Source organism: Bombina bombina, chromosome 9 (assembly GCF_027579735.1).
Source record: "Bombina bombina isolate aBomBom1 chromosome 9, aBomBom1.pri, whole genome shotgun sequence".
Taxonomy (NCBI): domain Eukaryota; kingdom Metazoa; phylum Chordata; class Amphibia; order Anura; family Bombinatoridae; genus Bombina; species Bombina bombina.
In genome coordinates, this window is record NC_069507.1 from 55793543 (window position 1) to 55806928 (window position 13386).

A 13386-nucleotide genomic window follows, 5' to 3' on the forward strand; every position below is an offset into this window, starting at 1 on the left:
AGTAGGGTGCCAAGACCTAGTTTTAAGACACCAAAAGGTGCTCAGATTTCTTAAAGGGACACAACCAAATTTTTTTCTCTTTCATGATTCAGACTTTCTAATTTACTACCATTATCAATTTTTCTTCACTCTTCTTGCTATCTTAATTTGAAAAGCAATTAGAAGCCAGCCCATTTTTTGGTTCACAACCTGGGTTGTCCTTGCTGATTGGACAGCACCGAGTGCTGTACAGGATTTGAACCAAAAATTGGCTGGCTCCTTAGCTTAGATGCCTTTTTCAAATAAAGATGGCAAGATAATTTTTTTGTTAATAGGAGTAAATTAGAAAGTTGCATGTTTTATTTGAATCATGAAAGAAAAAAAATTGGGTTTAGTGTCCCTTTAAGTCCTGTTCTAAGATCAGTTGCACATGAGCCAATGGCTATACTAATAGCACAATGATTGATGGGGTAAAACTTTTTTTACGGGATCAATACAGCTACTCCAATATACACACTTCCATTAGTCCCAGATGAATTGTAAATTTGAGTGAACTAGCAACTTTACTTTCATAATGTGTGTGGATGACCATTTACCTGTGGGACATTAGGCACACTGAGCACTTCATTACAAATGTTCCTATATTCTAAGACTAGAAACATTGGATTGTCGTCTATAGCCTTGTAATACGAACACAAACAACGTGTAAAGAAATTAGTCAAAAATCAATTTTTATAAATTTTATTACAAGCTCCTGGATTAAAGTACAATCTTCAGACGCACCATCCTTGAATTTGTTAGTCCTTCTGTAAATAAAGAAAAACAAATAAACATGTTAGTAACGGAATAAATGCCTTTTCAGTACTAGTGACCTTTCAGGAAGCTCAAACGTCAAACTAGCACTGAACAGGATACTTTAAATAAGCAAGAAAAGCATCATTTAATATTTGCATCATTTTTAATTCTTGGTTTGCAAATTAAATCAAGACTCAAATCAAGCATTTGCTACTGGGGAAAAGGTAAGTGGAGAAAGCCAGTTTGATCTTGAAAGCTTAATCTGGCATTTGTTGCAGCACACTAAAGCAGCCCATCATTTGTCATGCATAATGTGTTTTGGCTAAATATCATGCTAAAAAAAAAAAAGCAGTCAGCGAATCTCAACATCCGTCAAGCAGTAATGTATTAAGACTTGAGCATATTGAACTACAACTATGGCACACGCTTTGTAATTAAAGATCAATCCCATGCGATCATGCATTATAGGATACAGATTTAAGGCGGTATACCTGTGCAATCTACTCCCCAGCTCACTGAGAAAGTAGCAGGAAAACAAGGGAGACAAAATAAGAATGGTGTTTAATAAAGACAGAAAAACAACTTGCTGGGTCATGATTTCACTTGTAAAAGCCCTATAAAGGGCGAGTTCTCTCTCAGTTCATGATGCAACATTAGGCTGAAACAGATTTGTATAGTGTAAAAAGGCTAATACGTGTAAGGCTGTATTTATCTACTGCACTTTTACAGGTTTATAGGAAAGTTCTAACATTACATGCAGAAGTAGCCAGCAAATAAAAAATATATACAGAGCAAAGGAATACATTCGTTTTTAAGGATAAAAAAAAAAAATTGCAATGGAAATGAAAGAGAACAGGAAAGGTGTCTTTTTTTATATAGAGTAGTTAAATTATTTTCTACTTCTAGGTAGCTCTTCATTCTCATAAGTTATGGAAAAGGCCCTGTGTACAAATTAGCACATTTAGGGTTAGTCTAGCAGGCGACAAAGGGCCATTATAGCAATAAAAATGTAATTTCATCACTCGTGACCCTGCAAAGATTTGTGTTTTGTCCCTGCAAATGGGTTAAACCACTGGGTTGCGAGAATAGTGCTGCCGATTGGATCAGTAGTGATTGGAGCTATTAGTGCTCTGTAGGTACAAAGAAGCCCCAACTGTCTAACGCATCAACGAGGGTTAAACACATAGCTCTGCAGCATTACGAGTGATAAAATGATACGCTGTTTACTGCATATAATTTGATCACTAAAATTGCCTTTTTAATATTAGATTTGCATCAGTTTAATCATCAATATTGTATCATGCAATTCTTACATAGACCAGGAAAAAGTGAGAATTTGGAGCATATTGGAAAAAAATAAATAAATAATAAAGTGTGTCAAGCGAGTAGCAAAACTTAAATTTCAAACAGGAGAAGCCTCTGTTAAGTGTGCAATATCTCCTATCAAATAAATGCAAACCTTTTTTGCAAGGCCACACAAGAAAAGTATTCTATATTTATATATTTTTTTTCCCTCTTTCCTTGCTTATTAACCCCGAATAAATGTTTTTTCATAGAATTATTAAGAGCGAGACAAATAGAAATCAACCTAAGCTATTGCAGCTGGTTAGGGAAAGTGCAGGTTTTGCTACCAACTGTATTATTGTATAATGTCAGCATTTTATTCTAAAACTACACAAAAATGCCACTAAAAAACAATGGCGTGTAGGAATACTAGCAGAATATTGTCTGAAGTCTAAACAGGGAAGGCACAGATACAGAATACAAATTAGAAAAGATGTATATGTGTTTCATAAACAAGCTTGACAAGTTAAACATAAGCACTTGAGTTGAAAAAATAAAGCAATAGTGCTAGATTTGAAGACACTGCTCAAACCTAAGAGGTCAATGGTAATTATATTGTTTGTTAAATGCTAAACCAATGAGAATGTGCTTTTTCTTATCAATTACTATATTAGACATAGCAGATGCTGGGGGGGGTGTCTGAAACTGCCTATGACAGTCAAGGAATATAAACTAAAGCAGACATGCACATGATGGCTCACACTAGAACTATGCACAGTGAGGAACGGATGACTTGAATAGCCGTCACACCCATGCAGAGTTTGTACCTGCAAGACACCTCATTTCTGATGGAGGGTTCCAAGCAAGTGTAAAATAGAAAGGCAGAAGTTATGAACCAGAAAATTACATGGAGAGAACAAAAAAACACTATGCTAATCCCTTTCACAACCAGAATTGTTTACCTTTTGAACACATTAGAATTTATTGAGTCCCCACACTAGAGGTCAAGACATTGTTACCAGCATATTTGCTGCAGCTGACAGTTTGCAACAAGGACAGTCACAAATAAGGCAAAAAGGTACATTTATCACACCTTCGTAAAAACTAAAATGATGCACTAATGCAAACGGCTATATTTAAATTTGTTAGAATGTGTAATTTTACAACTATTGATCTTGAGCAACTGCGTTAAACCCCTGCAAACTGGTTAAACACACAGAAGAGCCATTTGGGATCTGTGGTAAAAACTGCTGGTACTAGACAGAAACCTCTGTTGCTTCTATCAGTAGTGCTAGTCACACAACTCTGATGTGTACACGGGTCCTGAGCAGCACTTCTGTGTGTTTAAACCTTTTGAAGGGGTTAAAGGAACATGAACACTTTTTTCTCATTTAGATAGAGAATGTGATAATATATATATATATATATAATATATCAAATTTACTGCTATTAAATTTGCTTCATTCAATTGGTATCCTTTGTTGAAGTATCAGCATTGCACTACTGGGAGCTAGTTGAACACATCAGGGGAATCAATGACAAGAGGCATTTATGAGCAGTCACAAATAAGAAGCTAGTTCCCAGTAATGCATTGCTGCTCCTGAGACAACCTAAGTGTCCTTTTCAACTACGGATAACAAGAGAACTAAGCAAATTAGAAGTAAATTGTTAAGTTGTTTAAAATTAGGCATGTGCATTTGGATCAGTCTTGATAATCTGAATGTGGTAAACGGCTGACTGCAGCATTTGCCTTTTTGGAGCAGGATTTCTTCTTGTGATAGTGCAACACAAAGATCTGTGCACATGCCTATTTAAAAACCACAAGCTCTGAATCAAGAAAGTAGAATTTTGGGTTTCATGTCCCTTTAAATACAAAACATGTACATTTATGACTATTATAGCATTTTAAATGATCTAGCAATAAGCTTTGTAGTGCAGCAAGGCACTGGCTCAACAACAGACCTCTAATAGAGACACTCAATTGTAGAATAAAAAAAACACTCAATTGTAACCATTGGCCAGGAAACACTCCATGTGTAACTTCTATGAATTAAAAAGTTTTACACAGGGTTGTGGAATTTAAATGGCCAAATGCCCAGAAATTATAGGTTAGTTTTAGGGCATCAGTTGTGGGGTAGTGAGACAAAACACATTTCAGAAATGTGTGAAAATAAATTTATAAATCGAGATTAGCTTGGAGTGGTGAACAAGATTATAACATGTCTCAATCTGTCTGTGTCCACCATGATCACTTTGTCACTTAAACTGCCCATAGGGACTCTCCAGAACACTGTACACTCCCTCTGATTCCATGATTAAACATGCATATATATTTCCCCAAAAAACAGACTAGTACCATTTGTGTCACTACCCCAACAGTTATTTGATCATTTCTGTTAAAAAACAACCACACACAACTACATCTAACACCCAGATGTTACCACCCTATTACTATTATACTCAGATATTCTATTCTAAATTCAATTACCTTCTGGAATCCAAAAAAAACAGAATAGGAATGAAAAAGAACACAAGTTATTTGTGTAACAGTTTTATGAACAATGCAACAGTAATGTAGTTTATAACCATCACGGTCTTACCTTTTTACCAGCACCCACGGTTGCTTTGGCTGTACCCCTAACTTTCTTCATTCTGTTCTTGCGTTCTTTACGTTGTTTTCTAGATGTCTTTTTCTTCTCATAAAGCCCGTGCTGTGGAGACATGCCATGCAATAACGTCAGTAAAAGGGTTATACAATTGGACAGATTTGTAAATTGCAAAGTTAAATCCATTACTCATTCCTCAGTTTTGCACAGCCAGTTATATTAATGTACTTTTAACCTCTGTGATTACCTTGTATCCAAGCCTCTTTTGACATCCCCTTGATCACATGACTATTATCTACTTGTATTTTATCCAATAAGTGCAATGTCAGCCACAACTCCCGGGAGAGAGCACAATGTTATCTATATGGCTCACATGAATTAGCCTCGTCTAGTGAAAGGCTAATAAAAAAGCATGTGATTAAGAGGCCGTCTGTAGTGGCTTAGAAAGAAGGCAGAAAGTCAGGTTTAAATGTTATAAAGTATATTAATATAACAATGTTGGTTGTGCTTAGCTGGTGAATGGGTAATAGCGTTATTTATCTAACAATTCTGTTGTTGACTGTCCCTTTAAAGGATTGATACCGCTCATATTAAGACCCTACTATAGGTCATTTTTCAGTGAGACTAAGCTGATTCAAACTATACCAGTATTTAATTATATATCACAACATGCAATCAAGCTGCAAGAAAAATGAATTGGCTTATTAAACAAGGTAATAAAGTGTGTTCTCTTCTAACCTTTATAGCAAAAAGGGTTAATCCACATTTAAATAAGGAGATTTCAGTATAGTTATGCAACTATGATCTGCACATAGGGGCTCCCATGAGCCTCTATGCAAACAAATGACCATTTTACATCCGGTGATTACCTGGCTATTATTATATAGGGGCTTTATTTTTCAGAAGTACTTTAAAAGAAGGGGTCTCTAGGACTTTTTGATGACCTGTTTGAGGGGTCATTATAGGTTATGCTTAAAGGGACAGTCAAGGTAATTTTTTTTATTTATTTTTCATTATGATCTAACTGCTAGAATCAAGGTCCCTTGCTGCTCTCCCGGGCCGCCTATACGAATGTTTTTTTTTTTTTTTTGCTGAAGGCCTATCGCACTCTAATGCTGCGCTCGTATTGCTTAACTGGGCAAGTTTCCTGTATTCACGGATGTTATGCGCATTTTAATTGCAGCATTCCCACTGCAGGCAGTAATGTAAGCATGTGCTATAGGAGGAGTGATCTTTCATTGGATGCGGTGCAACGAAAGGATTTAGGAAAAGCAGGGAGTTGAAACCGGGGAGGATAACAAGCTGAATACATTATGTTCAAGCATAATAACGTATTTAAGGACTAAAATGTTATACAATTATTGTACCTATGTTATGCAAGCATGTATATAATATTTAAAAAAAAATACGTTTACAGACACTTTAATAATGTGCTCTTTCATTTTTTTTTTTTTTATTAAAAAGTAATTAGTGCTTATACTTAAACTCCCCCCCAATAACACACTATTTGAAAGAGCATTAGATTACATATCAAACTGTGGGCATTTAAGGTTCCTAGGGCTTAAGGGAGCTGATCAGAGGTTTGAACACCAACTAATCCATCCAGCTTCTTTAAGCCCTCTTCTCCTTAACAGCACTTCAGGGGCTTGGTGTCGTCACCCTGGATGAGGTGTAACTGCAAGAGGGGCACGATGAGCTCCGCAAACTCTGATGGCACGTAGTCATCGTCCAAGCTAAACACTTTGTGCTGATGACAACCAAGTGTCTATTATGCACACTTAAAAGGGTTACTTACAAGGATTCTCATGCCCCTTTAAAGTCAGCTCCTGGAATGTACTGCACTACTAGTCCAAAGCTAAACAAAGCAACTAAGCTAGTCAGGTGTGGCATGTGTGCCTTGCGACCAATCACTGGCCATGTTCAACTCAGGATCAGTAGTACATTGCAACTACTGAGACAACTGTGTTTTAGCCCTTGCAAGGCTTTCCTTGCAAGCAATAATAAAACAAACTAGTATATTAGGGCATTTTACACAATTTCATGTATTAAGATTTTCACCAGGAGGCTTTCGTCAATATTGCAGTCTCGCTACTGTTGGTGAGAGACGCATTATTTAACCCCTTAATGTAAAAACCACAGCAGATGTACAGGCCACATCAGCTATCATTAAGGCTTTCCCCAATGAAAAATGTAGGAACCGTGGACACCCAAAGTCCAGGCCAGTGCAGTAAGCAGATGGTAACATTCCTCTGTTTGATAAGGAGAGCTCATCAACATTAAAAAGGCTTTGCCCAATAACTATAGCAAGGAAACCGAATAATTACCCTTGCGAGTCTGTGCTTGGGCTCATTTTTCTTTGCATAGTCTAAGGAATCGTAGATCATGCCAAATCCAGTGGTTTTGCCACCACCAAAGTGAGTTCTGAAACCAAATACGAAGATGACATCCGGGGTTGTCTTGTACATCTTTGCCAGTTTGTCTCTGATTTCAGTCTTTGGGACGGTGGCTTTTCCAGGGTGAAGAACATCAATGACCTAAAAGAGAAAAACCCTAAGATTAATTATTTTGTATTTTAGTCGAAAACAAAAGCTCAAGGTTTTGTTGGTCTAAAAAACAAAAACACAGAATAAGGAACAAATGCACTACTTCCAGCTCCATAAAATGAATCAGACTGTTTAGTGTATGCAGTTTTTGGTTTTAAATCAAAACGGACTTTCAGCAATGTTCAACTGGCCCCTACTCTTGTCATCTTTAGTGTTGAAGCCTGCATGCTGGCACAATACTGATACTGTACATGAATTCCACCAAACACTCAATTGTGTTAAAGAAAAGGCTTGGGCACAAGGCCTCTGGCTGCAACAGCCGTATAAATAGGGTTAAAATTAATTTAAACAATCCACAAATTTGCATATTAAAGTGATGGTTAACTTTCCTTTTGCATAAACAGATCCGGAATGTTGCGATATTTTAGATAGAGATTAATCAGTTGTAATGAAGATGCACTTTAATAACTTTTTAATGTAGCACTGAATTTCAAATACCCCTCGCTCCGGCCTCCCCCACTTCAAAAGTAATCTTTTTGTGAGCTGTTTCAACTTTTCTCCAATTGGCACTCTAGATACAAAAAATAAAAAATTGTGAGGGTACCGTATAGAGCGCGCCAATTGGTTCAAACCGTTAGCTCACAATAAAAATAAAAAAAACTTTTGAAGCGGGCGTCCAGAGCACAGGGTATTTTAATTTCAGTGCTACATTAAAAAGTTAAAGCATATCTTCATTACAACTGATGAATTAAACTCCATCTAAAACATTGCTAACATTGTGGATCTGTTTATGCAAAGGAGAAAGTTTACCATCACTAAGTTACTCTTTTATACAGTCCTCCTATGGATTTTATGATATAAAACACTGAAATGCATCAATGCCCTTTTAAACCAACTGTAATGCACATCTCTAAAACATCCATATAAACTTATTAGCATGTTCAAACATCACACTCCATAGAGAACCTGGATTTTTATTTAATAGACAAGAAATTGGTAAGACAGAATAAGACTATGAGCATTCTGTGACGTGTTAGTTACAGCTGTAAATGAAAACTATATTGTAATGTTGCATTAGAGGGCAGAAATTGAAATTAGGTCTTACCATCTGCTTGCGCTGCAGAAGTCTGTTTGTCATGAACTTCCTGGTTCTGATGGTCACTGTGTCGTTCTGAAAAAAGAATTGGAGACCAGAATTAAAATTAAATTATTTTCAGGATTATCTACACACACAAATAGTGTGATAAAGCGGATTAAATGTCACATTTGGATATGGCAGTAAAAGTCTTACTTGTATTAGCCAAATCGCTTTATGTAAAATGTCAAAATAAAAATAAATGAGCGATTTTCTAGGTTTCACAAATCAAGACCATTTCAGATACTCCCTTAAAAAGTCTGGATCAATTCATATTTCTGGCTTCCTTTGCAGTGGCCACTTAAGTACAGATGTAAATAAGTCTAGCCTCTTATCTAAGTAACCACTGTGTAGAATGTTACAGGGTTAAACTACATAAACGGTGTCCACCACAGAAGATTTTGCCAGCCGGGTGGCATTATGAAGTAGACTGTTAGGGGAAGTGTAATGCTTTGTAAAATTAAGACATTTTCCGCTAATCAAAGCACAAACGGCATAGTTTAACAAATTACAATCTGTACAATAAGCATTAAAAAAAAAGAAGCTAATTTTAGCCGGGTGGAGCACCCATTAAAAAGAACTGATACATATGAAGATTTTCCAACCTCTCTGAAGAGAGTAAAACAAGCACATCTTTTCAAAACATATTTTCCAATAAAATGAATTGAATATATCATGAATTGCTTGATTCTCCTTAAAGGTATATGGTAGCCAAAACAAAAAGTGTAAGTATATTGCACAAATGATTCTATTAATTAAAGTGTGCTTGCTCATTTAAATTCTAGCTAGTATGTCCCTTAAATATTCACTACCTTTTAATTGCTTTTAAAGGGACACTGTACCCAAATTTGTTCTTTTGTGATTCAGATAGAGCATGCAATTTTAAAGTGAAGGTAAAGTTACATGGGTCTCAATAAAGGATATCATTCTTTGTCCAGAAATACTATGACATTCATTTTTTTTTTTTTTTTAACAATTTGCTTGAAGTGAAGTTAACAGCATAATAAATCATTTATTTTTGCTTTTCAAATTTAACCCGTAATTTAATTATTTTCTCTCTTTTGGTCACAGTTTAAAACTAACCTATTGAAAATCTGGCCGTTAGGCGGCTGTCTTCCCACGTCATTCGCCTCCTTGTAATTCTGCGCATGCGGTAATTTATTTTGGGCTATATCGCTATACTTGCTCGCTCCCGTTTCACGCATGCGTTTAGCAATTCTTTAGGAAAGGATATCACATGCGCAGTAGGGAGAGATTCGCGCATGCGCAGTTTATTGGGGATCGTGAACACGCATTGGAAACGCGTATAGAGCAGGTGTGACCTCTATACGTCACTCATTAGAAAAGAAGGAAATAGCGGTTGGGAGGAGTAAAGCTACCAACGTATTGATTGATATATAACTTATTTCACTAATATTAAAAAGAAATTTTTTAAAGAAAGTTAGCGATTAGCTAACTGAAGTTAATAATTACTAATTTGTGTGTACAAGAGGTTCCAAATTTACCTTAACTTTAAGCAACTTTCTAATTTACTCCTATTATCAAATTTTCTTCATTCTCTTGGTATCTTTATTTGAAATGCAAGAATGTAAGTTTAGATACCGGCCCATTTTTGGTGAACAACCTGGGTTGTTCTTGCTAATTGGTGGATAAATTCATCCAACAATAAAAAGCACTATCCAGAGTTCTGAAACAAAAAAAAAAGCTTAGATGCCTTCTTTTTAAAAGATGGCAAGAGAACGAAGAAAAAATAGGAGTAAATTACAAAGTTGCTTAAAATTGCATGCTCTATCTGAATCACAAAAGAAAAAAAATTGGGTTCAGTGTCCCTTTAAGTTACAATACGCTACAACACAATGTAACCCGTCTTCTAGCAACCATGGCGCTAAAATGTGGACAAATTAAAAGGCAAGACTTACAACTTAGCAGATGTTTTGGGGGGTGCATTGTACAATAGTAAGTGTAGACTATGCCTTGGTGACAAACTGGTGTACCAAAACCCTAGACTGAGGTCATCCCATATTTATCATGCACAACCACTATAACATGGAGGTTTGCATTTTAGGTTAAATGAATACTGCATTAAATACAAACTGTACACACCTTTATATCATTGTATTTGAGGTTTAGTGCATTATATTATTGGAACATTTAGGGTACATGTCAGGCATATGAAATAGGGACAGCACATGAATCTCAGTGATAAACCCAACATGCCTCCAGATAAAGTTGTGAAATCACTGTTGTAGAAAAATCATAACATCAGCTGTGGTGTTTTATATATAGAGAAACCTGACTTGTATATCCCAATATAGTTATGTGACAAGCTGCCCGTGATATATACACAACAAACCATTGTAGAACGAAATAAACTAATGTGCTGAATAAAACATTTAAATCTATTTATACACGGCCCATATGCACCATTAGAAATACCCTCCAGAGTCACACGTATTCCTCCATAACATGATACCGGGTGAGGAGTGTGGAACCGCCCGTGCAAACTGTATATATTTTAATACAAAACACAACAAACTAGGTGAAAGGGCAAAGTTGTAACCGTACTTGTGGGACATGCTGCCGACAAAAAAATACTACATGGTGCAGGCTTCAAACCTGACTAGGCCCCCGGAGCTCCCTCCTGTAGCTATAACTCCTCTTATTCGGTGCCCAGACAAACAATAACCAGGTCATGTACCACAAAGGATTACGGGAAATGTAAGGTATTACGGCCGGGGTTGGGTGAATCGGGATGGCACTGATATTAAACGGATAATTTGAAACAACCGGATAGTGCCACTCACCATCTTGGCGGCTGTCTCACTCAGGGACGAAGGAAAGAAAGAACGAAGGCCTAACAACCAATCATATCGCGGAGTCTGGGCTTTGGGGCGGAGCTATAATGTCCAACCAGGATATGCGAAAGAGCAAAAAGTGAGTGTCAATCAACTATTAGGCTCCGCCTCTTCGTGAATTTTACGGCTTCTCTAGAAAATAAATTGTTTCTCAGGTTATAACATTATTTCATATTTTTAACATGAAATAAATATTTTGCTTAGGGAATATACAAAGTAAAATAAACATAAAAGAACATAATATAATATTTGCTGAAAACCTCTTTATATTTAGAAAATATAATTGTGCATAGCATACAGCAGTATACATGTTCACCGGCTAAGGCAGCAGCCATATCTTTATTGATGGATGGATATTGGGCAAGCAACAATAAGCATAACAACGTTAAAGGGATACTAAGCCTATTTTTTATTTCATGATTCAGATAGAGCATTTATTGTTAATCAGTTTTCTAATTTACTCCTATTCATTTTTCTTCATTCTCTTGCTATGTTTATTTGAAAAGCAGGAATCTAAGCTTAGGAGCTGGCCCTTTTTTGGTTCTGAACTTGGGTAACACTTGCTGATTGGTGGCTAAATTGGTTTTAGTATCCCATTGAGAGAGCCGGAAAACACACCATTTTCAGAGTTAAAGGGACAGCAAAACACCTTGAGTTTTTTTTTTTTACATAAAATGCTTAGTTATACATAATGAAACAACTTTGCTATATATTTGAATTGTTTATCTTGTAGCCTTTAAATGTAGCTTAGCTCTGAAATGTCTAATTCTCAGAACTTGTAATCAGTAGCGTAGTGTGGGTTGTCAGCGCCCAGGGCAAGGCAAGTATTGCGCCCCCTAACCCATTAGCACTGACTGAGTCTCTCCCACAAGTACTGTAGGGGTTGGCAAATATATAATATATACACACATGCACACACATTTTATATTTATATTATGTATGTACAGTGTGTGCATATATATATATATATATATATATATATATATATACATATATGCACACACATATATAGAGAGAGATTTTATTGTTTTGTGGGTGCTATGTTATTAATACATTACAACATAAAGAGGAGATTTTGTGTATATATACTCATATATTATGGTGCTGTATAAACAGGACATCTCATGACATCATCCTTACTGTTACAGAAGGGCACAAACGCTTTTGTTATCTAACAAATTACATGAGAAAATACATTTCAGCCCCTATGATTGTAGAATTAAGTCAGCTTATTCTATGAAATTAATAATCAAATGTTGCAAATCTGTTCTTGTGTGATTATTCAGTGACAAAAATCAGCACCTGGTTTACATTTATCGTATTTAACCCCTAATATGTTTTTGTCAAGTACTATGTATTTGACATTGATAACCAATCAAAAATAAAAATTTCATAAAACTTACTAATTTTCTAATTCTATAAATAGACTAACTATATGTTTTTAAAATAAGATCACTAGAGAATTCATGATAATTTATATTTACCAAAAAGTACAGAACATCATTTTGACACCTCAGTTACAATATATTTCATTATTCACCAAATATAGTTGGTTAAAGCTTTAAAATAAAATCATAGCTAACATATTTATTCACTATTAAAACATGGATTGTAAATTCTTATGGTTGTACTCATCTCATTTTCTTCCACTGTGAACTGTTTTGTGTTTTCATGTATCACTATGTACAATTATTTTGCATGTATTTTTTTTCCTGCACAGCGATACATATAGCAAAAACTTACAGAACATAACTTCTGCTGTTAGGTGAGACTTCTCAGCATTCTATTAACTTATTTTAACCCTTGCTACCAGTGGGATATATTTGTAAAAATACAGCACAATTGCCAGTTATTTGTTAATATTATAATCATTTTCCTGTATGTTTTATAGTTCAACCCATGCTCTATATATATATATATATATATATATATATATATATATATATATATAGTATATATATATATATATATTTATTATGTGTGTGTATACACAGTCTCCAAATGGTGCCCCTCTTTTTAAAATGTTTCTGACCCAAGAGCGGCTTACAGTGCAGAAGTTGTAATATGTCACTATACAAGAAATAGAATACTTGCAAGCCTTGTTGCAAGAGCCACTTGAGGGGATGCTTTCTGAATGTCATTTGCTATTTTACCTGAAAAAGCCTTACAGCCCAGAATGATTGTGCTTA

General features: G+C 35.6%; 1 protein-coding gene across 3 annotated transcripts; it reads right to left on the reverse strand.

Moving 5' to 3' along the window:
• Nucleotides 1–704: 704 nt before the first annotated feature.
• RPS24 (ribosomal protein S24) lies at nucleotides 705–11234 on the reverse strand. 3 transcript variants are annotated; one of them, XM_053692119.1, is made up of 7 exons: nucleotides 11147–11234; nucleotides 8313–8378; nucleotides 6989–7198; nucleotides 4659–4769; nucleotides 2886–2903; nucleotides 1266–1289; nucleotides 705–785 (listed from the first exon to the last, which is right to left on the reverse strand). In XM_053692119.1, the coding sequence occupies exons 1-5, from the start codon at nucleotides 11147–11149 to the stop codon at nucleotides 2898–2900; spliced, it is 396 nt and encodes a 131-aa protein (XP_053548094.1). In that variant the 5' UTR covers nucleotides 11150–11234; the 3' UTR covers nucleotides 705–785; nucleotides 1266–1289; nucleotides 2886–2897. The 3 variants fall into 3 exon arrangements, with proteins under 3 accessions (XP_053548094.1, XP_053548095.1, XP_053548092.1); XM_053692120.1 differs by lacking the exon at nucleotides 2886–2903; XM_053692117.1 differs by lacking the exons at nucleotides 1266–1289; nucleotides 2886–2903.
• Between the last annotated feature and the right edge of the window lie 2152 nt (nucleotides 11235–13386).

Bases quoted from the DNA above. Each gene is read 5' to 3' on its own strand.
- RPS24 (XM_053692117.1), bottom strand. The intron at 7,199-8,312 runs GTAAGACCTAAT...TTTCTCTTTTAG, and splicing joins TTCTGCAGCGCAAGCAGATG to GTCATTGATGTTCTTCACCC. The intron at 4,770-6,988 runs GTAATTATTCGG...ATGTCTCCACAG, and splicing joins CCAAGCACAGACTCGCAAGG to CACGGGCTTTATGAGAAGAA.